General features: G+C 58.9%; 1 protein-coding gene across 2 annotated transcripts; it reads left to right on the top strand.

Annotated features, from left to right (window-relative positions):
* Positions 1 to 525: 525 nt before the first annotated feature.
* Positions 526 to 26085, top strand: LMCD1 (LIM and cysteine rich domains 1). 2 transcript variants are annotated; one of them, XM_084269523.1, is made up of 6 exons: positions 526 to 538; positions 13726 to 13814; positions 15991 to 16246; positions 20802 to 21137; positions 24893 to 25108; positions 25552 to 26085. In XM_084269523.1, the coding sequence occupies exons 2-6, from the start codon at positions 13726 to 13728 to the stop codon at positions 25708 to 25710; spliced, it is 1056 nt and encodes a 351-aa protein (XP_084125649.1). In that variant the 5' UTR covers positions 526 to 538; the 3' UTR covers positions 25711 to 26085. The 2 variants fall into 2 exon arrangements, with proteins under 2 accessions (XP_084125649.1, XP_084125648.1); XM_084269522.1 differs by lacking the exon at positions 25552 to 26085 and having other exon boundaries at positions 24893 to 25325.
* Positions 26086 to 27205: the final 1120 nt, after the last annotated feature.

Genomic DNA, 27205 nt, shown 5'->3' with positions numbered 1-27205 from the left:
CCACGATGGTCCCGGGGGGCTCCTGCCGCCAGCCCGCACCCACCGGCTCCGCGGGCCCGCAGCCCGCAGCCCTGGCCCGGCCTCGCTCCGTATCTCGCAGCCCCGGCCCCGCATCCCGCATCCCCCAGCCCCGCATCCCCCAGCCCCGCATCACGCGTCCTGCGGCCCCGCATCCCCCAGCCCGCATCCCGCATCCCGCATCCCGCATCCCGCATCCCGCGGCCCCGGCCCCGGCCCCGGCCCCGGCCCCGGCCCCGGCCCCGGCCCCGGCCCCTCCCGCTCCGGCCGCTTTTTGTCGCCTTTTCGCTTTTTTCCCTCTTTTGTTGGGGCTTTTGGCCGCGGCGCGCGCTGCCAGGGGGCGGGGCCCCGCGCGCGCGGCCCCGCCCCGCCCCTCGCCATTGGGCAGAAAAGTTTGTGGCCGGCGGCGGATTGGCTGGGGGCGGCGGCGATCGCCAATGAAAGGCGCCGGCCGGGGGGGCGCGCTCCGAGTGAGCGGTGGTGGCGGCTGCGGCGCGGGATGGAGCCGGCAGCGCAGGAGGTGCGGGGACGGGAACGGGAACGGGAACGGAGCCGGGGGGTGCGGGGACGGGGCCGGGGCGGGATGGAGCCGGGAATGCAGGAGGTGCGGGGCCGGGGCGGGATGGAGCCGGGAGCGCAGGAGGTGCGGGGATGGGACGGGACGGGGGGTGCGGGGACGGGGCGGGATGGAGCCGGGAGCGCAGGAGGTGCGGGGATCGGGCGGGGCCGGGACGGGGCCGGGGCGGGATGGAGCCGGGAGTGCAGGAGGTGCGGGGATGGGACGGGACGGGACGGGACGGGGGGTGCGGGGACGGGGCGGGATGGAGCCGGGAGCGCAGGAGGTGCGGGGATGGGAACGGAGCCGGGGGTGCGGGGACGGGGCGGGACGGAGCCGGGGGGTGCGGTGCGGGGCCGGGGCGGGATGGAGCCGGGAGTGCGGGAGGTGCGGGGCCGGATCGGGCAAGAGGAGACTGGGCAGGAGTTGCGGAGACGAGGCCGGGCGGTGCGGGGCCGGATGGTACGGAGCCGGGAGTGTAGGAGGTGCGGGGCCGGGTGGGGAGGGACCGAGCCGGGCGGGGCAGGAGGTGCGGGGCCGGGCAGGGACCGAGCCGGGAGGTGCGGGGCAGGAGGTGGGGGGCCGGAGCGGAGCCGGGCGCGGAGGGGCCGAGCCGGGCGGGGCAGGAGATGCGGGATGGGGCGGGACTGGAGTGAGTGGAGCTTTGCGGAGCAGGCGGTGCGGGACCGGACCGGGCGGGATGCAGCCGGGCGGTGCGGGGCAGGAGGTGTGCGGCGGAAGGTGCGGGGCGGGAGGGAGTGCGGTAGGTAGGGTGGGGCAGGAGGTGCGGGAAGGAGCCGGACGGTGCGGGCGAGCCGATAGCCCGGGGTGCCGCTGGGGTTTCTACCCCTCCCGCTCGGGGCTCCGACTGCGCGGTGCGGGGAAGCGCGACCCGGGGGCTGCGAGCGTCCCGGTCCTGCCGTTCCCCCGCAGCAGCCTTTGCCCTGCGGGTGGCGGTGCGGGGGGCTGTCCCGCAGCCGGGCCCCGGGCAGGGATGCTCGCCTGGCACCGGGCGTCCATGTGGCCTCGCCCGGAGCTGGCTGGGCTCCGCCGCAGCAAAGCTCGGCTGCTGCCGCCGTGCGGGGCTCAGCGAGGGGCTGCGGGGGAAGGGGAGCTGCGGGGTGTGCCAGAGTTCCGAACCCCGGGGTAGGGGGGCCGGGACGAGCCCTCCTCTCGCTGTGTCTGCCCGCGCAGCCGTGAGCTGGCTCTGCCCGGCACCAGTGTCCGGTGATGCTCCTGGGCTTAGTCCTGGTTCTGTGCGTGAAACCAACACGGCTTTGGCTGGGAAAGCGACTCTGTTGTCTAAATCAACTCGTGTAAGGCTCTGCCCTTCAGCCTGTGTCCTTGGGGGGCTGCTTGTCCCCTTTCAGCCCCCCTGGAAAGGGCTGGCTCTGTGCTCAGGCTGTCCGAGGCTCCCATCCCCCTGGAAACCCCGGATCGCTGCCACAGTGCCCTCTGATGAGCAAAGCACCCAGAATAACTGGCATGCCCTCCTGGCATGGCATGGGCCCAGTGGAAGGGATTGTAATTGTGAAATAAAACCGTGTGGGATGGGCTGCCAGGAGCAGCTGCTCGCATGACCTTACTTGCTGTACCTTTGTCACCACATAGCTGGGAGGTGAGTTAAACGCCTCACGTCAGTGCTGCTCGGTTTGCACACTGCTGTAACCCTGCCTCCTGATGCCAGATGCCCTGGCACTGATCCCCTGGGTCTGCTGGGGTGCAGAGGCACCTCTGGGCCCTCCTGGGGAGTATACAGTGCCTTTGTCCGTGAACTTCTATGAGAAGCTTCTTGCCCATGCTGTCCTTGGAGAGCCCTCCCTGGCTCTCGGGTGGGAAGGGTCAGCCCACCTCTCTTTGAGGTGGAGATCTCCTGGTGTCCTGCTCAGAGCAAGGTGGCCTCTGCCAGTGCATCCCTGTTGCTGATAACCCTTGGGCACAACCATAGGGTCCTGGTGAGTGGCTTATGTGGGGAGGGCACCTCTTGGGTACTGGCTCAAGGCCATTGGGAAGCTGTTACCAGGCCCCAAGTGAAGATGAGTCCCTCAGGAACGAAAACTGCCCCTCTCGTGGACGGCTCCAGTTGTGGGCTGTGTTGCTGTCTGCATGCTGGGCACCCTGGTTTGCAGACAGACGCTCAATTCCTGCCTTGCCCAGAGCACTGCTCACAGGGCTCGGTGGGGGGAGCAGGGTGAGGCCCCCTGGGATGGGGTCCCTTGTAGGAGGGAGCAGAGAAGCAGGGCTGGATGTGGGCAGCGAGGAGGGCAGGGTGAGTCTGTGCTGTGGAGCAGAAACACACCCCAGCAAAGCCATCTCTGCACTGGACCCGTCTCCCAGGAGCCTCTCGAGCATCATCCGCAGGAGATGGGGCAGTGAGGCTGTGTGCCTGTGCATCAGGAGGTGCCTGAGACTTGTGAAGGCAGGAGCCCTCAGTGCCCTTCTGAAGCGTGGCTGCACCCCTGGCTCCTGCTGGTGGAAGGGCAAAGGACAAGAGGGCTCTCTGATGTCACTTAAATCAGAAGGGAATAGAAATGGTCTGCAGTGGGAGGGTGTAGTTCTGCTGTGAGATGTGCCCTGCCAGGCAATGCTGAGCTACCCCCCCTTCCCCAGCGTGCTGAGGGGGGTGATGCTGTGTCTGTAGTGCTGTGAAGCCGCCTGTCACCTGGAGCTGGGCACAGGGGTGGGGAGCAGGAGAAGTCCCAGCTGGTCTGCACGTCAAAAGGGATGTGAAATGACATAATAGAAACCAGGAGAAAACAATGCAGGCCTTGGATCAGTGTCTGAATACTCTGTGTGCAGAGACAAACGGGCGTCTCCGGGGTAGAGAGCTGCCTAATTTCCTGAACCAGGAGAAGGGCACTTCTGGGCACGGGCTGGGACGCTGTCAGGCTTTCATTTGGCTTGGCACTGCTGCACAGCCAGGGAAGGCAAGTCTGGAACTCATTAGGGCTCGTTGCAGGGCCCTGCAAATCTGATTTTCAATCACTGCTGGGTTTAATTACTGTTGATGCCTTGCCTGGCGTATTATGGGATTCTTTCTGAGGAAATTAAAGCAGCGTGAGTGGGATGGCATTCTCTCTGGCAAATGGGATGTTTAGATTAAACTCTAAATGGAGAGTTAAAGCTCCAAACAAGATAAAGCGTGATGGCTGGCACTCCCTGTGTCACTGGAGCTGGTTCAGCTGGATGCTGTGGGCAGCAGGATTTGTGTACTGTTCTCACTAAATTCAGCCCAGTTTTGTCAGGAGAAGAAAATAACCCCTGAAGCTGAAAGCACTGCTCAAAGCCAAGGTAAAGTTTACTCAGTTAATGCAAGTTCTGGATCTTGACTTTCCCTTTGGTTGTTTAGCAGGGCTCTTTGCAGGAGAAGCAGCTCTGCTGCTGGGAGGAACGAGCCCCAGCCTGTGTGTGGGGCTGGGTGATGGGGGGCTGAAGCCTCCCTTCTCCACCACCCGATGTACCCCCAGGACTCCCGTGGTGCTGAGATGGTGATGCTAACGAGCACGGGATGGGTATCTATTAAGGGATGGGAATGCTGTTTATCAAGGGTGGGGAACTTGCCCTCTGTGAAGTGTTGAGCTGCTTAAAAAATGTGAGGAATATGCTGGGGATTCAGCTCCTTCCTTCGTTCAGCTGGGTGGCTTTGCAGGCAAAGCTGCTCAGCTCCCAAGGAAGGGGGTTATGCCCAGAGGGGTCTCCCCCAGGACACCTCTGAAGTCCATATTCTGTCCAAAACGTCATTGGGGCAGGGGGCGCTGGGGGGTCGGCACACCGAGCCCAGTGGTTGTGCTGGTGATGCCCTTCCAGCACCACCTCAGTGCTCTGGTGCCTGTGTAAATGCTGCTGGTGACTGCACAGGCACGTCCACCTCTGCCCGTGAAAGCTGGGCCCCTGCGTCTCCATGAGAGCACCAAAAGCCACTTACCCCTTGCAGACTCCCTCCATGCTGACTGCTTCTGGCCACAGGCTCTGCTAGCAGAGGCTCCGAGGTGCGTGAGGTACCTTCCCTGTGCAGCCGCCTCCTGTCCCTGGGCTGGGGATCGCTGTGTGTGGCCCCAGCCTGTCACCCTGTGTGACCTGTTCAGAGGGTGCTGTGTCCTCAAGGGACTGAAAGCCCTGCTCCAGGAACAGCATCTGTGTTGGAGCCCATGGGGGAAGCGCTGCTGCAGCTGTCCTGGGGAAACAGATGTTGATCTTAATGCAGAAACCTGCTCTGGGCAAGTATTTATAGATAGGAAATAATGAAGCTGCACAGGGTTAAGGAGCTTATTTTGGGACTTGGAGCTAAACAGAGTCCCATAAAGCACGATTGACAAGTGACAAACTCCCCCTGGCCCCACAGCGCCCGGAGTGTTTGTTTAGGCTGAGGGGTCCAGGCTGTTGAACAAGGCAGCCCTGTGTCAGCCACACAGGAGAGGCACTGCCACGGCCCTGCCTGGAGCTGCTGCAGGATGGGCACAGGGAAAGGGCAGGATTTCAGGGCAGCTGTTTGCAAGAGCAGCAGTTCCCTCATGACCAGCCCGATTCCTCACACTTCCAGCATCTCTGAGCCCTTGGATATGTCAGTTATGGGATGCTCTGGAGCTGCCCTCCATGAAGGGGGCTCCCCCCTCTCGCTGGGTGCGCTGCCTGGGTGCTCCCTGGCTGGGTGCTGGCCCTGCTCTCAGAGCTAAAAGCAGTTGAGACAAGCGAAATTAATAGCAGCTTTCACTTACCCAGGGCAGATAAGGCCCGGTGAACTGTTAATGTTTAGCTGAGGGGGGGTGATAACTCCAAGCTCTCCAGGAACAGCTCCAGGAATGGGAGCGAAGGGCACAGCGTGCTGCGTCCCCAGGGGCTGGCCCAGCCTGCCCAGTTAACAGGCACTGGTGAGCAGGGTGCTGGCTGCTGGCCTGGAAGTCACACTGCACAAATGAAATCACCAAGAAGTAAGGAGAATAAAGGGGTTTTTCTCCCCCTCCTGAGCTGTGGGTGCTGTTAGCTGTGCAAACAGGCTGCCAGGGAAGCAGCTTTGCCTGCGATGCCAGAGCCTGGGCTGAGGAGCCCTGGGGCAGCTGGGTGCCTGTTGGACACAAACTGCTGGGCAGACATGGTTATTAATGTCCAGCACAGTTGTACATGTCTTTTGGGGGGCTTTAAACACTAGGTGTAGTGCCTACCTCCTTGGGCAAGGGGCTGAGCTCTGTCAGCACCAGCTTCTACATGAGCAAATCATTCCAGGCAGTGTTTCCTTGGGAAGGGACCTGGCTTAGGAGAACTCTGCTGCCTCTCTAGAGGAGCAGAGGAAAGCAGCCTTAACCAACGTGTGGTGGCTGCCAGCCCCTGCCTGCCCAGGGTTTGAGGTGTGTGCTGCAGCCTTGGGTTCAGGGCATCACTGGCCACAAACCCAACCTGGACTACTTGTCACTCAAACCCACCTCAGCTCTTTATTCTCCCTACATTAGAGAGCAACTCTGGGTAAGATTATGAAGCCCCAGGCAAAAAAAGAAATAAAAATCCCCAGAGTTCCTGCCACAGGTGCTGCCCACTGCTGGGATGGCTGAGAGTGCACCAGTGCCAGCTCCTGCCAGCCCTGCCTCTCAATCCAGAGCACCAGGATGCGGTACCTGAGCAGGGCTGCTCCCGTGCCAGGTCTGGACATGTGTGTGGGAGCACAGCCTGCAGCCCCACAGGCTGGTGGGCAGCCCCTCAGTCACTGTGTCGGGGGGCTGCTGGCTCACTGAACCTTTCCTCCTGATCTCTGAAGGCCTGAGCTGTGTGTTGTGCACAGCTGGATGGGCCCTGAGGTCATGGAGGGGTCTGGCCAGATGCTGTGGGGAACCTGGAGCTGACACAGGGTGCAGCACAGGGAGGAGGGGGGAGGGATGGGTGGCATGGGCACACCTCTGCCCTTTGCCTGCTGTGCTGGGAGATGCCTTCGTGCTGCTCAGCACATCCCCAGCTCTCCTGTGCCTGCTGCCTCAGCAGTGAGGTGTGGTGAGTGGAGCTGAGAAGATACTTGGGGTGGTGTACAGGAGTCTGGGGGAAGCAGCTCCTGGCTGCAGTGTGTCAGTGCACCAAGGGACCCCCTCTCCCAAGGGTACTTGAGCACCCTCTCATGCAGGAGCTGGGAAGGATGAAGCTGGCTCCATGAAGGTAGCTGATAGCCACAAGACCCCTCCAGACATCAGTACAGCTCCTGTTCAGTCAAACTTGGGTAGGTTCATCCCATCCCATGCACCTGCTCACAGCCTGGGCCTGTCTGTACATCCCCAGGTGGTTCTGGGGAAGGGATGCTGCCAGCTGTGTGCTCCTGGAAGAGCCAGATCCTTGCAGGGGCTCCAGCCCCTGTGTCAGCCACCCCGTAGGCTGAGACCTGGCAGCTCCCCTGAAACAGCTTCCTCTGATACCAGTGCCCTCCCCTGGTTTTGCCTTGCTGGAAGCAAAGGCACCAAACTTCCCACAGAGTGCAGTGTCAGTCGGAGTCTCCAGCGTTCCCACTGATCCCAGCTCACTCCCTGATGGCTTTAATGAATCCTAGAGGGAGAATGGGAGATGAAAGACCATCTTTTGTGAGTTGTTTGGGTTTTCTTCCTAGGAGTGTGGGAATTTGGGGAGCTGCTTGCTCAGGATCTGGCAGGGCAACAAATTGCTTTCAGGTCACGATTACAATAGCTGTTTTCTGCCTGTGGAAAGGAGGAGAAAACAAATCCCAACAATCCCTTGCTGTTCCCAGTCGCAGTTCTAGGAGTGAGTGGCTGTCAGTGGGTGCCTAGGAGCAGCTGCTTGCCCTTGGAGAAGTGTGTTCCACATGCAGACACCCAAGGAGCCCCTCCTGGCCAGACCCTGGGGGTCTCAGCCCAGCCCTGAGCCCTGGTCTGCAGGAAAGTCCCCTTGCCTGGCCTTGCTGGCTTGGGCAGGTCTGTGGTGCTGTGAGGTGACTGAGCTGAAGCTGGACCTCACTGGACATCAGGTGTTGCCTGGGATGCTGTCTGTGCTTGGCAGGAAAGCAAACCCAGTGTGATGCCCATGTGGAAAGCTGCTGGAGCAGGCTGGTGTCTCAGGTGATCCCTCTTCCTTGAGGAGTTCATTAAGAGGTTTCCTGAGATGACAAAACTGCAGGAGTGTACTGAGTGAGTCAGACGACCCATCTGAACCACCAGCTGAGGTGCTTGAGGCCAGGCTCTTGAAAAGAGGTGCCAGCCACTCAGGAGAGGGTGTAGGTGTCTCCTGTATCGTACAGGACCTTAACTCAGCACTTCAGGATTAAAAGAAACTACTTGCTTCAACATCTAAACTGTACTTTTTAAGGCTAACACAGCCTTCCCTACTGGGACATTCAGCCCAGCTTTCAGATCCTGGCCAGCTGAGAGGCCTGAGATAGGATGCTCTGTGGGATGCTCTGGGTGCAGGCAGGGCAGTGCCTGGCTCAGGCTCTCCATGGGGCTAGGGGGCTGCAACTGGCAGCAGGAGGGCTTCCCAGTGCTCTGTGGTGCTGAGACTTGTGCCACTGTGTCCCCAGATGTGCCAGAAGAAGCTTTCTCTGCCCAGGAGCTGGTGTTGTATGTGCTGTTGGTTCCTTCCAAGAGGAAGCAGCTGAGCAGCCCCTGAGCTCTGGTCAACCTGTCTGGGCAGCCCACCCCTCCTGCAGAGAGGCTGCCCCACGTCTGCTGGGAGGGGGCTGGGGGTGCCTGTCCCATGGGGAACCTGCTCTGCTGCAGGAACAGAAAGGAAAGTGCTGCCAAAGAGGCTTTTTCTATGTCCTGAGCCTGGCTTTAACTCAAACACAGCCCCTTGGATGTGTTAATGTTGTGCTGCTGGGCTTGGCTGGTTCTTCCCCACAGCCCATGTAAATTCTCCCTGGCTTACCTTACACCATGTACTTTTCCAGAGCTTCCAGCATTCCCTCTGCCATAGATACCTCTGCTGTTAGAGGGACACACACCCTCTGGCTATTGGAAATCCTTCAGGAAGTTTGAGCTCACTCCCTACTATGCAAGTTTAGCTCTATTCTAGTCAAATAATGATGACAAATTAATTCCCATCCATCAGAATCCCTAAACACAGAGTGCACTCCAAGGAGCTGGTCCCACCCCTGTGAGTATCATATGGCTTTCCCCTTGGTCTCTGTTCAAGGGCCTCTCTCAAAGTCAGAGTTGTTAATCTCCAGCCCATTGCAGCGAGAGGAACCCCACCCAGAGCTTTCATGTGGCCCCACAGCTCCTCTGCCCTGGCCGTGGTTTGTTGGGGTAGGGTGTCAGACACCCAGGCTGCACAGGAGGGGTTAGACTGAGCTTGCTGTGGGTGCTGGGGAGTGGTCTGATGCTGAGGAGGGGTGAAACGAGGACCTCTGCTCTGAAGGGCTGTCCTGAATTTGTAGTAACTTTTTTGGAAACCAGCTTTTCCTTTTCCCTTCCTAAAAAGGAGGAGAAAACATACTTGAGGCAATTACGTGTCTCCATCGCCGGGTTTGGTCTCCAAATAAGGTGTTGTGCAATAAGTGTTTTGAGGATCCAGAAGCCTCTCTGTAGAAGCAGGAGGGCTCTGCCCCAACAGAGCCTTCTGGAGCTGCAGCCCCGAAAGCCCTTTGGGAGCTGGGGAGCGGTGGGTGTCCAGCACAGCGATGCTCTTGTGGGGTCAGCCCTGCTCTGCCCCGATGGTACCCGAGCTCGGTGCCGGTGGTGTGTCGCCTCGTGCCCCAGCCAGGAGCAGGAGGGGGTGTATCTCTGGGAGCTTTACAAGCCTTCAGCAGCCTTTGATTAACAACCACGTTGGCCAAACTTGCCAGAACTCTGAGCCTTATTTCAGGCCGTGGTCCCTCTGAGGGTGCAGCTCAGGATAACCTGCAGTGGGGCCGGTGAGCCGGCAGGTCCCTTGGCCCAGCACTGTGGCTGGTGCCGCTGGCCAAGGGGCTGGGCTGGGAGTTCTGGTGGTGTGTGGTGCTGAAACCATCCTGCCAAAGGTACCTGGGCTCCTGGGGTGCTTGTTTCCCATCAGCAGGGCTGTTGAAACTCTGATTAGATCAGGGTCCCTGTGGATATACAGGAGAAAAGAACTAAAGGTTCTTCCCAGGGAGCATGGCCCAAGCATCCCCAGCAGATAAGCATCTCCTTCAGTTGCCATCCTTTTGTTATGTGACTGATTGAGCAGCTGGAGCTGGCTCTGCTTTCCTGTTTCCACCTTGTTTGTCCCTTAGCCACATCCTGGGTCGGTGCCTGGTCTCCTGATACATGTGCTGCTGGAGGTCAGGACACTGTTACCCAGCCTGTATTGACCCCGTGCCTTGTGCATGGCCGAAGAGAGATGGTGTAAGGAGCAGCCTAAGAGAAGACAAGACCCTGAAGCATCCCCAAAGCACAAGTGCCAGGCTCAGGGCTGCATGTCCCTTATGCAGTGCAGGTAGCAGACCCCCCAGTGACAGTGGGTGCCCCCAGCCTGGGCTGGGCTGTGGGAACAAAGCTGCCCAAGGCATGGCTCGGCTGCCTTCGCTTTTGGTCTGCTGCTCCGTGCTCTGCTCCTCTGGTATTGAGCCCACCCTGCTTTCCTTTAAGGACTTTAACATTGCAGTGGGGTCCTATGGCACTTGGATCAATTACTGACATTCAGTGGGACTTCTCTGTTCTGCATCAGCCAGAGATAAACCAACCTCCCTGCAAAAGCAGCTCTTAGAGGATGTTAGGATGCTGGCTTCCCCGAGCTGCCCTTCCTGTGAGCTCCATGAAAGCTTTGTTACCATTACCTCCTCACCACTCCATAAACAGTTTTCCTTCTCACCGCTCCATAAACAATCAAGTCTCATGGAGAGGGTGCCTGAGCAGGGTGCTGGAGCCACCCCATCCTTCTGTGGCTGTCCAAAGAGAAGGGCCTGTGGCTGTGATAGCTGGTGTCTGAGCACTGGCAGGTCTGTGGTCTAGGAGTTTGGCCCATGTGCCTGTAGCATTAGCCTGGCTGCTTCCCTGTAGAGGCTCCTCTAGAAGCTCTTACCTATGCTCAGTCTGGGATGTGCTGGATCTTTGGCACTAGGCTGGTTGGAGAGAGTGGAAAGAACCTTCTACTTCTGGGAAGGATTTAAGCACATGAATGTGCAAACGGTGCTGTGTCCGTGCTCTGGTCAGGGGTGGGGACACAGGAGGGGCTTCCTGGGGTCCCAGCCGAGCTGTGAATGGAGCAGGCTGGCAGAGCTGGACTCTGACCCGTTCAGCAGCCCGGGGTCTGCCCAGCCAGACTGGCCAGGAGTGCTCAGCCCCCCGCCCGAGGTGGGGCCGTGGGTGGGTTCCTCCCTGTCCCCTGCCGCTGTGGGCAGCTCTGCCAGCCCTTGGGAGGAGGCACGGGCTGCGGCAGGGCGCTGGCTGTGTCCGGCAGTGAACCCTGGTGTTACCGGCGTGTTTGTGAGACGGCTCAGAGATGTTTTTGTGGGTAGAGTGGCCTCAGTTTCCTATCATTTCACTACCCAAGAATTTCCTCTGCACTGACTGGCTCTCTGTCTTTTAGAGCAAGAATGCTGTAAGACACAACAAGCCAGAGCAGCACTCCTGAAACGCATTGTGTAGCCAGCCATGGCGAGCTGAACTTGCTTTTCTTCCAGGCAGCTTGTTGACACAGGCGTTTTTAAAGGCATTGCAAACGCCCTCGAGCTCTTTATCTTAAACTCTGGTGTTACCTCGTTTAACACTGCTGATCCCAAGTGGACTTGGGCATAGCTGGAGTCCAAGATATCCAGGGAGCATTTGTTTCACATTATCCTACTGGGTTGGGTTGCTTTGCAGTGTCTTGTGTGGCTTTTTGCTTTTAAGAGATCTCCTTTTATGCATATTTGAGGAGCTGGAGCGGAGCTGTAAGGAGAAGCTCCATATCTGGGCAGGAAGTCCTGCTGACCAGGCAGCCCAAAAACCAGGCAGCAGTTCCTGTTGTGTTTGGCCACTGCAGAGATGGAAATGAGTGTCTGAAACCTCTCCCTGGTCCTGAGGGAGCCAGGCATGCCACTGTCTTCCAGAGACGTGGACATGCTTCCAGTTGGCACCAGGAGATGCTGTCCCAGGGGCCTGAGCTTGCCAGGCAGCAGTGGGTGGGTGAGTGCCCTGTCCCCATGGGAAGGGGCTCTGGCTGCTCCCGCTGCCCTGGCCAGCACCAGCCAGGGGGGCACGAGGGTGCTCTGGAGGGTGCTGATTCAGCAGGTGCCTCCTCAGGGTCAGGCTGGGTGAAGAGCAGCTCACTGCAGTTAAACTTGGACCCGGGACAGGAACCAGGAGCCATGTTTGGACAAGCAGGATAAATTATCAAGTTGAACAAATGACCAGGGTAGGGGCTCGTTAACGCTGAAGTACCAGGGAGAAACGCTGGGCTCATGTGGGTGTGGGGGTCACCCCAAATGGCTGTGAGTTCTCCATGGACACTCACCCAGACACTCCAGTGTTGGGCTGTTCTCATGGTTCCTGTGCTGGTTCTTGCTCCTGGCACCACTCCCCTCCCCCCCCCCCCCCCCCCCGCTTTTCCCTGTGTGTGTAATGAAACGTTTCCAAATGAGTTTATTTAATCCAGATGTTTGTATTTTAAATAAACAACCATTCATAGTCCCTTGCCTCTACTTGGCTTCTGTCTGACTCATTAAGATCAGAGTCAGTGAAAAGCCCCATCAGTGGGTATCTAGCACATGGTTCCTGAGCTGGCAAGGTTGTGAGTGGGCTGTGCTGGAGCCTCCCGTGTCCTGTCTGATCCAGAGAGCTGGCATGTAGCTGAAGAATCAAAACAGGCCCATTTCTCTGGATATTAGAAGCAGAGTAGAGTGTGAGTGCAGGTTAAAAATACATCCTAGGAGTTACCAGGGTGAGAGGTCCTTTCACTGACTTCAAAGTATCTGGAGGAACTGCAGGTGAAAAATGAGGTGAAAGCAGAGGCACAAATGGAACGGGAGTCCTGAGGGCAAGGGCAGCTGCACTGGGCTGTTCCATGGCCTGAGCAGCCTCCCATGGTGACCTGATACACACCCAGGCTTGCTGACTGCCCTAGAACTGACAAACCAGTGCCTGGCTGCTCCTCGAGCTGGTCATAAAAGGTCCATCCTTATTAGCAACATCAGGTTTTGCAAGGAAGTTCAGTGGCTTTCCTGATTGAGTGCTGTCAAATAACTTCTCCCTTTTGAGGAGTTTGGATGTTGGCAGAGACCCCAGGGTGCCCCTGGCCCGTGCCAGAGCACTGAGGAGCCCAGGCACTGGAAGCAGGATGGGTGGATGGAGGACAGAGCAGCTGCCAGCACCATCCTGGCTTTGCATCCACATGGAGCTGCAAGCTGGGTGCTGGGCAGAGCTTGGGGCCCGTCACCAGCTGAGCTGCCACCCATGGTACCACCCGTGTGGGGTCCCTGTGCAGCCCCCTCCAAAGGGAGCTGGTTTCTTTAACCACTCAGAGTGGAGGAGCTGGGCATGTTCCCCCCAGCACGGGCATTAAAACCTCCCCAGTTCTTTACACTGAAGAGCCAGCCTGGCAAATCCATGGCACAGGCACTGAGAGAGCTCGACTTGAACCTTGCTGGCTCCTGATGGGGTTTTCAGCACTTGCCTGTCTCTGGGGGGAGGTTCTTGGGACTGCCTGCACAGTGAGTGCCTGGAGCTGACCTCTGCTCCGGGAGCAGCAGGAGGTGCAGCACAGCCCTGTTCCCCCCCTGCCTCCCCCTTTCCCCCAGCCTTTCCCTGCTGTGTTTCCTGCTCACCACCCATAAAGCCCTGGAAATCTGCCACGTTCCCAAACACTCCTCAGCCCTGTAAAGCACTGAGGAGGTCCGAGCTGCCCTAGAGCCGATCGAGCACCAGGTCGTGGCAGCATACCACTGTGTCTGGCTGCACAAAGCTGCTGACTCGCACAGGATCACGTGTGGTGGTTAATCAGAACCAAAATATCCTTCTGATCAGACCTGGGGCCGCTGTGCACGAAGTTAAGGTGGCTGCCCAGTCTGAGTCTTCCCTCATTATCCAGTGAAAACTGTCGTTCTGTGTAAACACGGGGCAGGTCTGGCAGGACGGTGTCAGATGGTGTTTGGGAGGTCGGGAGCACCACAGGACACAAGGCACGGCTGAAGAAATCACCATCTGAGGGCCGAAACAGATGCTGGATCTCCCCCCTCTGATAATCTTTGAGGAAGAAGCCTGTCCAACGCTGCTGTCCTGCTCTTTTTCCAGATGTCGGGGAGCCAGCCGCAGTCAGGAAGAGGTGTGCCTTGTTTACGCTGCAGAGGGATGTGCACGGGCTTCGAGCCACATTCTTGGAGGTAACGTCCTGGTGCTGGCGGGCCCTGCCCCAGCACTGTCCCCTCAGTCCTGTCCCATTCCTGCTCCAGGGGCTTTGCAGAGACCTGTGGAGCGCTCGGGTGGCCTTGGGGGTGCAGCAAGGACATCCTGCCTGGATAGGACCGCTTCTGAGCTGAGATGCTCATGCTCCCTGCTCTCCATCCCCACTCCCTCACCGGTCCTGCTCCTTTATTTTTATGTCATTCTCATCCACAAGTGCTTAAATCAAGCCCGGGCTCTCCCACAGTGCAGCTTTTCCCACCTTTGCTAACGCTGCCTGTTCCTTGGCAGCTGAGGCTCCGCTCGGCTGGGTGCAGGTCTCTGCAGGAGGAGGAAGCAGAGCTGGGAGGGGACCCAGCCTGCAGAAGGGTCTCACCTGCCCCAGGACCATCCCCAGCACAACTCTGCGTGGTGGGTACTGTTCATCAGGCAGGGGACACTGTGCTGTGCCCCCCACTGTGCTCATCACAATGCCCGTGCTGGAGCATCTCATCCTCAGCCTGCTGCGTGCTGGCTTCCCAGCCTGCCAGGCTGTTTGGGAACAAGCTAGTGAAAACAAACGTGTCCTTGCCTGCTTGGGAGGCAGGGAGCTGCTGACCGAGAGGATAGTCCCGTGCTGTGGGTAGGAGTTGTGCCTGGCATCACCCTCGTGCTCGAGGGCCAGCGTGGGTGCGGAGCTGCTGGAGCGCTGGTGTGGGCTGGGTGCTGCGTCCCGCTCGGGAGCAGCAGGGTGGCTGTTGCTGGCTGTCCTGAGCATCCTGACAGCTGCACTGCTCCATGCCAGAAGTGTCTGGTTATTTAATGCTTTATTGTTGGCTTTTCCTCTTCAAAGCACTGATTTAGGTGAACGGTCGCCCTATCAGTAGCTGCTGTGAGCCGACCGGTGCTGCGTGTCTGGCTCTCGGCAGGGGCAGTGGGCTGCTGCCTGGCCCTTTCAGCTCCCAAAGGGGGGAGAAACAAAGGGGGCTTTGAGATGGGAGGGAGCTATCCAGATGTCATTAATTAAAAAAGAATTAACGGCCTCTGAGCTTGTCCTGCAGAACACAAGGCTCTTTCTGTGAGGCTGGAGAGCTGCTGTTTGCTGTGGGCTCTGTGTGGCTGGGGCTGGCTGCAGCGGGGCAGGAGGGATGCGGGTGCTCTGTGCCGCTGCCAGCCTGCCGTGCTCTGCAGGGGTGGCATGTCACCATGTCCTGACACCTTCAGTCCCCAGCTCCAGTGCCCTCCTGCCTGGGAGCGCAGACTTTGCCAGGCTCACTTGGCTCAATCACTGTACTGTGACCTGGCTTGGGTAAAGGTTGGTGGGAATCGTGCTTGTTCCAGGAGCCCACTGAAACGCTCAGGGGTTCATCGACGTCCCCCTGTCCCTTTCATGGGAGCGCTGGATGGAAAAGCCAGCCAGCAGTGAGCCCTCTTACAGACTTACCCATACAGCTTAGAGCTATTACAATTTAAGTGACAGATTCCTCTTTCAGTGGTGACCCTTTCAATGTACAGCTTTGTGAGAGGCCAGGCCAGCACTCAGCTGTTGGAGCCCAGTGAGGGGGAGATGGAGTGATCTTTGGAGGGATTTTCAAAGTTCAGGGAAGTGGCAGCCAGGACTGTTCCTGCTTGGGACAGCGCTGGCCCTGCAGCTTTCTGCTCCATGCCACTGCCATCCCCCCAGGCTGGATTGTGCTGAATTCCCACGTGTGGCTCAGCCCGCAGGAGCCTGTTGCCAAACGCTGTAGCCCTGGTCTGCACTAACCTTTGGAAGGGGAATCAGCTTTGTAAAAGGGTAGACAATGGCAGGACAAGGGGGATGGATTAAAGCTGAAGGAGGGGAGGTTTAGATTAGATATTAGGGGGAAGTTCTCTGCAGAGAGAGTGGTGAGGGGCTGGAAGGGGCTGCCCAGAGAGGGGGTGGGTGCCCCATCCCTGGGGGTGTTCAAGGCCAGGTTGGATGGGGCCCTGGGCAACCTTGTGTAGCTCCAGGCCTGGAGGTTGGTGTCCCTGCCTGTGGCAGGGGGTTGGAGCTCTGTGACCCTTGGGGTCCCTCCCAGCCCAGCCCAGTCTGTGATTCTGTGAAGCGGCGATGCTCTGCGGGTGAGCCATGGCGTCATCGCCTGCCTCCTGTGACCCAGTCTGCATCCAAAGGATGATCCCCCTTGTCACCCGCAGGAAAATCTGCAAGTCCTGCAAGTGCAGCCAGGAGGATCACAGCCTGAGCTCGGACCTGGAGGACGACCGGAAGATCGGGCGGCTGCTGTCGGAGTCCCGCTACGCCACGCTCACCGCCCGGGTGAAGGGCGGGGACGGCATCCGCATCTACAAGCGGAACCGCATGATCATCACCAACCCCATCGTCTCCAGGAAGGACCCCACCTTCGACACCATCACCTATGAGTGGGCTCCCCCGGGGCTCACCCAGAAGCTGGTAAGGAGCTTCGCAGCGTGCCTGGCTGGTGGCTCTGTGGCTGTGTGGAGAGCACAGCACGGCTCTGGAGTAAAGGTACCAGGAGAAGCAGTAAAGCAGCTGGTCTGCCTCAGAGAGCCCAGATGTGTGTAACATCCTGTGCTTTGGAAAACAGGGTAAATAACCCCAGGGGAGTGCATCACCTCTGGGATTTTATAGGTCTGCTTACATCGCTAGGAGAAGTCTTAATGGGTTTTACAAGTAAAAAGCTCTCTGCTTTGGGAAAGCTCATGTCCAACAAAAACACTGCTGAGCAGAGATCCCACCCCCCTGTCCTGCCAGTGGTACAGCGCCCGTGCAGCCCACGCAGGCACTGGCACGCTCCCAAACCCCAGCTGGCTGTGGGAGTGATGCCTCCGTCCTTCTCGTGGTGTCTGGGCTGGGACTTGTCCTCTCCCAGCCCTGCAGGAAGGTTCCAGGGCAGCAGAGAGGTGTCAAAGCCAGGGGATGTGTGCAGGGATGGGGGTTAACTCCAGAACGTCCCTGTTGCCCCGTGTTGCTGTCAGCTCCAACATCCCTTTGGGGGTGGGTGTCCTGCCTTGCCCGTGAGTCCGATCTCCTGGAAGTCTGGGTGTGAGCCTGTCCCACAGCCAGCGGGTGCAGGTGGAGGCCCCGGTGCTGGGACACTTCCCTGGCCTGGAGGGCTCTTCAGCTCCAGAAGATTGTGTTGGGTCTGTCTCAAAGGCAGAGAAAGCGATGAATGGGCCAGAAGGAATGCTACACTTGTCAGTCAGTGCTGGGGAAATGGGCTTTAATGGTCACTGCAAAACAACTCTCACAGAGTAATTATTTCTTGTGCTCACTAAAAGTACTCCTTAAAATCTTGGACTTAATAAGATGTGCCAGGCTTACTTTAACCAGGGTGCCACTAGTGCTGCCCTGTGTCTCTGCCATTGCAGAAGGGTCCTACCCCCCCAGAACAGCCTTAACCCCCCCAAACATCCCTAACACCCCCCTGGACACAGCCCTGTTTCCCGCTGGATGCTGTGTGCCCCCATCCATGGCAGCACTGCCGCCCCACTGTGCTGGCAGTGGCTTAACTGCTCTGCTGTCCTTAACTCCAGCTCAGATTTGCTGGGTAAGGGGAGGGGGGAGTTACATTCTCCTTGTGGTGGGCTGTGGCTGGGAGCGTCCTGCCCGCCCGGGGAAGCCCTGACAGATCCACCACAAGCTGGGATTATTGCCTTGCCTGGCATTACACAGTGTGGTCGGGATGCAAACCCCAGAGAGAGATATTTTGAGGGAACTTGGGGTCAGGAAGGGAGGTGGGGAGCATTGTCACACACACAGAGCTGGGCCCAAAACCAAGCCCCTAGCCCCCCTTCCCTCCTGCTGCCCACCCGGGCCGGCAGCACTGCAGGGGAGTGGGTGGGAGTGGGCTTTGGTGTGGGAGGGGTGTCAGGCAGCAGACATGGCTTGGGGACAGCGTGGTTGTGGTATAACAGCATCACGTATTACACTGTCATTAGCGGGGAGCTTTTGCTCTTCAAATTAGGCAAATAGCTTAAAGCTGCTGGAAATTGCAACCAGATTTTCTTTCAGGAAGAGCTGGGGGAAACAAATGTGGAAGTGCAGCTGCAAAGCAGGGAGGCAGAGGGGTTATTCCTTCTCCAAGCCCAGGTGCCATTGCCCCCTTGGAACTGGGGGATGTGCAGCCTGTACTGGGAGTGCAGCTGGGGCTGGTGATGCTGCCTGGAGCAGAGCCCTGGGTCTAACAGGGTCCCAGGGCTGGTTCATGGCACCGCTGCTGCTGCCCACAGCCTCCTCTTCCCTCTGGCTTTGGGAGGGGCTGGCCTGGCAGGAAGGTTTGTTTAACTAGTGTTTGCCTTCTGCCGTCCCACGGGCAATAGGGGAGCTCCTGAGGGGTGGGAGAAGGCTGGTGGCACCTCCTCCACCCCTCCTGAGCTGCTGAGCGTGCTGCCCAGCCCTGGATTTACCAGAAACACCCGGGTTTGCAGCTGGGCGAGGTGCCCAAACCTGGGCTGCTTCCTTCCCCTGCAGCCCCAGCCCCCCGCGTACCCCCCGTCGGGGGTGATCCCGGTGCAGCCCGGCAGCCCCCACCACAGCCGCACGCTCGGTGCCCCCCATGCTTTGGGAAAGCTCCGGGACCCCATGTAGAGCCTGAGCGTGTGGGAGGGTGTCTCAGGTCAAGTAAACAACACGCAGGAGCTTTGGAGGCACCTGGGTGAGTCTGGGCTGGCAGAGCAGCCTGGCAGGTTCTTAGGAGAGGAGCTGGGTGTCAGCTGGGCCCGGGGGATCCGGGCCAAGCAGCCCACAGTGCGGAGCTGCCCCGCTCCTTCGGCGGGCTGGGGGGGCTGTCCTGGAGCAGATGGTCCAGTGACAGGAGGAACTCTGGAGTGTGTTCTCATCCAGGTGTGCCTGGAGAAGGGCCAGGGTGCTGAGGGACAGTGAGAAGAGCAGAGTTGGGCAGGGAGAGCTTGAAACGCTCCTCTGCGAACCCAGCAGTGCTCTGCACCCTGGGAGTGTTTGACTCTCGTGCTGCGTGGTGCCTGCAGCAGCAGCAGCTTCTCATTGTCCTTCATCCCACCTTTGGTGTCAGGTTGTTGATGGGTTTTGCCCTGATCTGTTCTCCTGAGCTGTTTTGACACCTGTAGCTACAACTTCAGCATTGCCCTGATACATGGGGCTGAGATCCCACCGTGTGCCCCTGTCCCCTGCACGTGACCCCACACCCCTGGGCCAGTCCAACTGTGCGTTTAGGGAAGGCTCCAGACTTTGCCTTCTATCCGGCTTCCAGCACAGACCTTCTGCACTGGCGGTGGAGAGCCTGGTGCTGGAGGGGCACAAGCTGTGTCAGATGCAGGTGCTGATCTTGCAGCGCTGCTACAAGTGCTCATGAGCCTTGGAACGCTCACAGTGGGTGAGGAATGTCTCCCAGTAAGATCCTAGCATGTCACTGCTCTGCTGGCACTCTTGCTGTCGGGGTGGCACAGCGTGGAGGCTTCAGTTGCTGCCCTTCCCGGCTGTGGGAAGTCGCTGGCTGTGCCTGTGGGGCCCGGGAGGAGCTGTTGGGGAATTCCTGCCTCCTGCTCCTGTAGTTCCTGTGAGGATTCCTCGCTCCTGTGAAAGCCATCTGTGTACCAGATCACTTCTGCAGCACCCTGCAGCGCTGTGACTCCTGAGCAGCCCCTTCATCCATCCCACTGGGGGATGACAACAACCATGGGAACAGCAATCCTACCCTGGGCACAGAGGCAGGATGTGCTGAGAGTGGTGATGTCTCATGTCCTGTGCAGCGATGCCAACACCCTCTGTCTAACACGGTGTGAGCGATGCTAACATGCCCCTGCCTCCACTGAATCACTGCCTGTTGCTGTCCTGGGGCAGGACCCTGGCCCTGCAGGGCTGCTGTGGGGCTGGGGCAGCCGAGGTGGGAGCTGATGTTGAAGTCTTGCCGATGGGATGAGCTACTCGGTGTGGCACTAGTGTTTCTGTGTTTGCCAGGCTGAAGCAGGCTGTGTGCAGGAAGCAGTTAACTGCTGCTGCTCCACTTCTCAAAACCCAGTTTTCAGATGCTGACCAAGTCAGAAGCAAATCTAGTGCAGCTGGATGCTGGGCTGGGCGGGGATGGCAGCGAGCCAACTGGCTGCCCCACAGCTCTTCACACTACAATAGGAAAAATGCCTGGAGTGGAACCTCCCTTCCCCTCGGCACCAGCCCGGCAGTTAACCGTGCAGACCCCACATCCTGAGACCCTAACGCAGCGTGGGACAGACCTCATCACCCCTAGCTCTGCTTGTAAGACAGTGGCTAGCGGCCAGCTGGGTGGAGGCTGTATTTTGGGTGGTTTCTGGGCATTTCTCTGCCTCGTTGCAGGGCATTGGTGACCAAACCCTTTTCCTCTACCACAGAGTCAATGGTCGGGTAGAGTTGGTGGCTGTCACTGTCAGACTCGCCTGCCAGCTGACTACTTTTTCCTGTATTAAGACTCTTTGTTAATTGATAAAAGGGGATCTTTACTGTAAAGGAAGCTGCACACAGCCCATGAGGGCTGGGGTCACCCTAACGGCCTCCAACCCCTTCCCCAGAGCTCTTCCTGTCCTGGCACAAGGCTTTGGGTCTGATGTCTGTGGGCTTCTGGTCTTTTCAGCAGCCCTGTTGTCAGATCACTGGGAAGAGCAGCACGCTAATGCCAGCGAGGGAGCTGATGCTGTCTGGGGACCTGGGTGCCAGCGAGCAAAGCCAGGCTCTGCTGCTTTGCTTTCCTGGGGGCTCCTTTGTGTTGGGGCTTTCTGACAAACAAACCAAACCTGACAAAAATCCCAGCCAAACCCCATCCAAGCTGTGTTCCTGATGATGAGCTGGTTACTGACAGCCTGGCTGCTGCTTGCACCTGAGTTTGGCCTTTCATTTCTGACGTGTAGATCGGAGCAGCTCGGTGGGGAGGGGATGGGGCGCGTTACCTGTGCCGTGAGCAGAGCATCTGCTTCCAAAGAGAGCTCGCCCTTCCCTGCCCAGGCAGCTCCCAGTAACACCAGTGCTCTTGCTGTCCCAGGCCATGCAGTACATGGAGCTGCTGCCGAAGGAGATGCAGCCGGTGACGGGCACGGACGGCGCGTACTATCGGCGGCGGCAGCTGATGAGGCAACTCCCGATGTACGACCAGGACCCGTCCCAGTGCCGCGGGCTGGCCGAGGGCGAGCTGAAGCTGATGGAAGACTTCGTGAAGAAGTACAAAGCCGAGGCGCTGGGCGTGGGGGAGGTGGCGCTGCCGGGCCAGGGCGGCGTGGGGAAGGAGGAGAAGGAGGCCCGGGAGAAGAGCGTCGCTGCCGGCAAACCCCCCGAGTCCACCAACGGGGCCCTGGAGCGCGCGCCCGCCGGAGGCCTCTACGTAAGTGCTGCACTTCGCGGTGGGATGGGCTGTGGGGGGGGTCCCAGCTCTGATCTGGGGGCTTTCAGGGAACAGATTGGGTCTAGAGGGGGAGGAAGGTTCCAGCAGCCAGTCATGAGTTCCTTGCTCGCAGCATCGCTCCTGTGGGCTTCTCCAAGTCTGCTGCAGCGCTGCTTCAGACCACTGGCACAGCGCTGCGATGCTCACCCGCATCATGGCATGGCTGGGTACAGCCTGGGTACAGCCTGGGAGGCAGACAGTGAAGAGGAGGGAACCCACCCCTCCTCACCCAGAGGGATGGATACATGTGCTCAGCAGGAGCACAGGATGGGCATCTCTTCATCTCACTCACCGAGCAGATCTTACAAAACACAGTGACCAAAAGGTCCAGCCAGCCCTGCTGAGGGTGACCTGTGGAAAAGCAGTGCCTGGGTGTTTCCAAGGCAGGACTTTTCTAGCCATTGCTGCACCAAGCTTGTACCACGTTAAGAGCAGTTTTCCTTTTCATTCCATATTGGGTAATGTCTCCCCTCTGCCACGGCCTTTCCTCGGAGCGCCCATCACACTTTCAGCCCAGGGATACAGTGAAAGCGTCACTATTGCAGCAAAATACCCAGTTGGACAAAGAATTTTAAGCTTAAAAAAATAGCCAAAAAAGGAAGGTTTCCATTAAACATATTAATAAAAGTCATCTTAGCGATGAGGCTTATTTAGACTGCAAGCTTGGCCTTCCAAATAAATACATAGCTGTGCCGTTACACTGCGCCCTTCACAGCATCATTTTTCTAGAGGCACTGCCTGAGGAATGGAACCGCTTCCAAAGCGGGTGCAGGAGATCCTCAGCTGGCTCTGGCTGAGCTGGGCTGCTTGCTGTGCCACAGACAGGCGTGAGATGGGCTGAGCAGCCAGCTGGATTGCACTAGGCTGAGCTGGGAGGGAAGTTCTGCTGCAGGAAAATGGGATGCAGCACTTCTGGACGTGTGAGGGGGGAAGGTGTGAGCAGAGGGAGCTGTAGGGCAGTCCAGGATGGGCATAAAGGGGCTGGGAAATGAAGGGCACACAGCCAGCCACGCTGGAGGTGGGTGGATGTACTCAGGGTTGGAATGTCCATCAGCACCCTGCGGGTGGGGAGTTTTTGGTATTTGTGTGATCATCTCCTGTGTGTCTCCTGAGGAAGCCCCACCAAGCCCCCTCCACCACAGCTCTCAGATGCTGCAGGAGGTGCCCTGGGATGGTCCCCATCCTGCTGAGACCTGCAGGACCTCAGCCATCAGGAAGGCTGCTTGACAAGCTTGAGACTGGCAATCTAAGGAGGCTCAGGGGAAGCCTTGTGGTGCATGGGAAGCTCCTTCCCTGGGAGCTGGGGATGGAAAATAGCTGGTGGGGAGAGCATGTGTGAAAAACCTTGGGAGGAAGGAACACTTCCTTGGCTGACGCCTCTGGTGACTCTGCTAATGAAGTCTTCACTCCTCTCCCTGCGCAGTGGGGATGTGAAGAGAGCACCAAGTGTAATCCCATCTGAAATTCTGAAGAGCCGCTTTGTATGTACTCAGTAAGTGGTGGGAGGTAGAAGCTGTGGCATGCTGAGGAAAAGCCCTGTGAGTAACTCTGCCACAGAAGGAAACAGCAAAACAAGTTGTTTTTTAGCAGTTCTCATTGGCAAGAAACTCGAGCTGGGAGCTGGAATGCTGCTGGTGTTTGTTCTGTGCTGTTCAGTCCTGCACGATAAGCAGGGCTGGGCTGGATGGGTCTGGCAGCTTCTCTGGTGACAGTGTGGAGGCAGCGGCAGGGCTGGGCTCCTGTGCCCTGAGCTGCCCAAATCCGGTGCCTGGGGGGGTACTGGGGCTCAGGGAGAAGCACTGATGGTGCAGAGTCCTCCGGCGCCTGTCTGGCCCTGCTGCCGGCGTGCCGGGGGTGCTGCCCTGCCAGCCACTCTGCACCCACTGCAGCAGCTTCACGTACTTCTGCTCTTGTTCATGGGGACCAGAAATAGCTTCTCCACTGCAGCTGGAGGTCACTCCCCCACTGGCACGGGTCTCAGGAGCACTTGGAAACACGTCTGAAGCCCTTGGGAGTGGAAGGAGCAGTGTAAGCAGACTTATCCCCTTCCAGACTGGCAGGAGAGCCAAGCCAGGAAATGTCTTGTGTCTCCTCTCACGCTGCTGTCGCTTGTCCAGGGGTTTGCTGGTGAAAGGGGAGATGCCCGTCAGCTCGGTGGCACCGTGCCCAGCACTGCGGGCCTGCTGCTGGCAGTCCCAGCTGAAGGAGGGAGGAGCTGATGGCACTTAGGAGTAACAGTAAGGAACCCAGGAAAAGCCACTGGCTGGGTGCACAGTGACCTGCAGCTCTCTGCACAGAGTGGGATAGAGTTTAGACAGGCACCCGAGATGCAGGGGACTGTCCCTTAGCACTCATGCTGTGAGCTGGCCCGGGGGCTGAGGGAAGGTTTGCCTTCAGTGGAGAAGCTTCATGTTTGGGTCTCTCCTACCAACTCATCCCAAACCTGTCAGTGTGAACGGGAGAGATGAAGCTGCTGTCCCAGCACGGGGCAGGAGGCTCCCAACCCTGTGCTGCTGGAGCCAGCCTGCTCCAGAGGCTGCGTGGGGAAGCCTGGCCTGGCAGCTGCGCTCGGCTGGAAGGGGCCCTGGCTGCTGCCTCGGAGCGCTGCTCCTAGGGAGTGATGGTGACCAGGCTGGGCAGCTGTCACCCTGAGCTGACCATCGGGCTTGTGTGGGGGCTCCAAGGGCAGCCTCTCAGCTCTCAGCTGCAGCGAGGAGGCCTCAAAGCGTGCCCTGAGCTAACCGCAGGGTCGCTCTGCTGGCAGAGTGAGTAAACCCAGTTGGTCTTGTGTGTAACACGCAGTGATGATGATTAATCTGCAGATTGGCCAAGTCTAATTCCGTCTCCTCGGGCTGGTATAAATTAGCAGCACCGTGCTGAAATCTGCAGTGACATCTGGGCAGGCAAAAGTCTTGAAAAGCAGTGAAAGAAGACCAAACCTCCTCATCTCCACGCAAAGCATCAGCCTCTGGCACGCTGTGTTGCTTCTGCACTGTACATGTCATGACTCTTTCTCAGAGCCCCTCAGGGCAGTAGCAAGGGTTGGGTCTCAGGGGTGCCAGAGCCCAGACACTGGCTGGTGGTGGGGTCTGGCTGGAAGATTGCGACCAGCGTTCCAGGGGTGGGCTGGCAAAGGTACACTGGGAATTACTTTCAGCTGTTACTCCATCCGTAGCGCTGGAGCCAGGGTTTGTGTGGGACCTGCACACTGTCTGCTCAGCTCTGCTGCACAGCAAGATGCTTTTCTCAAGCTGCAGCCAGTGCTTTCTCTTCAGTTGAGCTTCCCCTTGCTCCTGCACCCCGCAGCACTGTTCTGTGCCCCCTGCAGCCCCCTGAGCTGGCTGCCCATCCCTTCCAAGCTGACACAGCCATAAATCCAGGCTGTGGTGTTCCCATGTTTTCCTTCACCCACTGAGAGCTCGGACAAACGCAACCCAAGCCTGACAGCTTAGCAGTCCTGTGATTAGATGCTCTGTTTCCTCTGTCCTCCTTGGCATTATGGGGTGTAGAGCAGGAACATGGTGGGTCCTGCAGCCCAGGTGGGCAGTGCTGAGGACGTGTTTGCAGTGGTCTGTGCCCCTACCCACGCAGCTAAGAACGACGCATGGGAAAGGCGCTGTGAATCGCTATGTCTGAGAAGTCAATACCCCCCCCGCCCGCCCAGCCCACCCTCACCCCTCTCCTCTCTGTCGCAGCGCTGCGAGACCTGCCAGCAGGCGATGCCGGGGGACTGCCCCGTGGTGTACGCCGACAGGGCCGGCTACTCGCGGCAGTGGCACCCGGCGTGCTTCGTGTGCTGCCGCTGCGCCGAGCCCCTGGTCGACCTCATCTACTTCTGGAAGAGCGGAGCCGCCTGGTGCGGGCGGCACTACTGCGAGAGCCTGCGGCCGCGCTGCGCCGGCTGCGACGAGGTAGGGGCTGCTGGGGGTCCCTCTGCCCTGCCCGCCCTGGGGCCCTGCTGGGGGCTGATTTGGGGCTTTTTTGGTGTGTGTCTCAACCTGCTCCCCTACCTGCACACCCAGGATGCCCTCTGGGACTGGCATCCTCCTGGCACTGGTCACCGGGCTGTGGCTGCTGTGGGGAGCTGAGCTGGGGGTGCCTGAGGAACGTGGGGTGAAGCAGCATGATGTGCCCAGAGACATGGTGTCCGTCTCCAGAGCAGCAGCCCCTTTGCATTCAAAGGCTGAGCTGTGCTGCAGCCTGGCACTTCGGCTGAGCCCCTCGGGAGCATCCCCTGCCTTTCATGTCCCCCTTCCCAACACCCAGCCCCTGTGGCCAGCGGGCTTGGTGAGGGAGCAGGGCCGGTTCTCCCTGCTGTGCTCCAGCAATAAGCAATTGTCTGTCTGTCCTGTAGATCATCTTCTCGGAGGACTTCCAGCAGGCAGAGGGGCTGGCCTGGCACAAGAAGCACTTTGCCTGCCTGGAGTGCGAGACGCTGCTGACCGGCAAACCCTTCGCCCTGCACAACGCCAGCCTCCTCTGCACCACCTGCAGCACCAGCAAAGGCCTCTGAGCGGGGAGCAGCCAGGGGTGCAGGGGGGGCCCCGGGGTCCCGCCAGGACCAGGCTCATTTGACAGCTACATGAGAAGGGGGAAAGTTAAAACAAAGTAGAGCCTGGCTATTCCCTTGCAAGCAAGTCAGTGCCCCTGCACCCGCAGAGCATCTCCTGGGGGAGGAAGCGAAGGAAGCGGTGTGCCTGCGGGTGGGAGGTGCAGGGCGTGCCTGACTGGCACGGACTGGAAGGGACGTCCTGTGTTGTGCTGTTTGTTATAAAGTCTCTCTCAGCTTCTTCTGCCCAAGATCTCGCAATAGTCTTTTGGAAATAACACATCTCAAAGGCAGCTGCTGGCATACTAAACCTCCGGCCGTGGTTCCTAACCAGGGGTGGTGAGTGGTTTTGTCACCCATCCTGGAAGCTGGCGCTGCTGGGCTGCTCCCAGCTCTGCTGAAGGGATGGGTTGGAAGGATTTGGCTGCCCTGGGTGATCACTGGGAGTGAATGATGTAAACGTGCAGCCTGTGTAGCTGTAGCTTTCTCCCCCAGCGTGTGCAGTGAGGTCAGACCAGCCTGTTGGCCCTTGGTTGTTTTTACACCGTGTTTTTACATGGGGAGGGGTCAGCTCTGCCCCAGGACAGCCAGCTGGGTTCCAGGCTCAGCATTCCTGGCCGGTCCCAGCGCTGCAGCCAGCCCCTTTGCACAGAGCAGCATTGTGCTCCTGCCCCACACAGGAGGTCGTTAAGTGTTCAGAGTCTGGGCTTTTATTTCAGCTGGGTCTGACCCTGAGTTTTATGGAAAACAGCTTTCCAGCCTGAAACCCCTGGGGAGGGCTTGTGCCTGAAACGCTGCAGTGCCAGGATTTCCCAGCAGTGCTTCAGCGAGCCCTGGGAGCCAGCAGTGCCCTAGGCTCTGCCCTGCTGTCCCCACGCAGCCCTGCATCCCTTGGGAAGTTCCATCCCCTCAGGGGTCTGATGGGGTGACGCTGCCCCAGGACTGGCACTGAGTCTGTGGATAACTCTGTTCTTCCCTCTGTTGAGTGATGCTCCTGGGTCACTGCAAGTGTTGTAGAGCTGGGCTGGTGGTGCCTGTGGGCTCTGTCTCTTCCCTCACACTGAACGTCTGCATCCTTTGCTGGAGAACTGGAATACTTTTTGGCAGAGGTGAGTGTGCCAGGAGCTCACAACTGTTTTCTCTGCTACGGAAGACGCTGGCTTCTCTTGAAAGCGTGCTCCATGCTGTGGGTGTTTGCTTGCTTGCTGTAAAATAACCTGCCCATGAGAGCTGGAGGAACTGTACCTGCTGTGGCAGGGCTGGAGCCTGCAGACAGACAGACAGACAGAAGAAGAGGTGGTTCTTGTTTGCTGCAGAAGAAAGCACGTGTTGGGAGCTCGGGTGAATGCCAGAGCAGAGGCACGGGGACAGGATGGGGATTCAGGGGGACCCCAGCATGGCAGCAGGGAGGGAGGTGTGACCCCAGAGCCTGCCCCTGTGTCTGGCACTGCCTTGCTGT

This window comes from Gallinula chloropus, assembly GCF_964237585.1.
Source record: "Gallinula chloropus genome assembly, chromosome: 12".
NCBI classification, from domain to species: domain Eukaryota; kingdom Metazoa; phylum Chordata; class Aves; order Gruiformes; family Rallidae; genus Gallinula; species Gallinula chloropus.
This window is presented reverse-complemented; position numbering and strand designations above follow the sequence as displayed.

Bases quoted from the DNA above. Each gene is read 5' to 3' on its own strand.
- LMCD1 (XM_084269522.1), top strand. From the start codon at position 13,726: ATGTCGGGGAGCCAGCCGCAGTCAGGAAGAGGTGTGCCTTGTTTACGC. The intron at 16,247-20,801 runs GTAAGGAGCTTC...TTGCTGTCCCAG, and splicing joins CGGGGCTCACCCAGAAGCTG to GCCATGCAGTACATGGAGCT. The intron at 21,138-24,892 runs GTAAGTGCTGCA...TCTCTGTCGCAG, and splicing joins CGCCCGCCGGAGGCCTCTAC to CGCTGCGAGACCTGCCAGCA.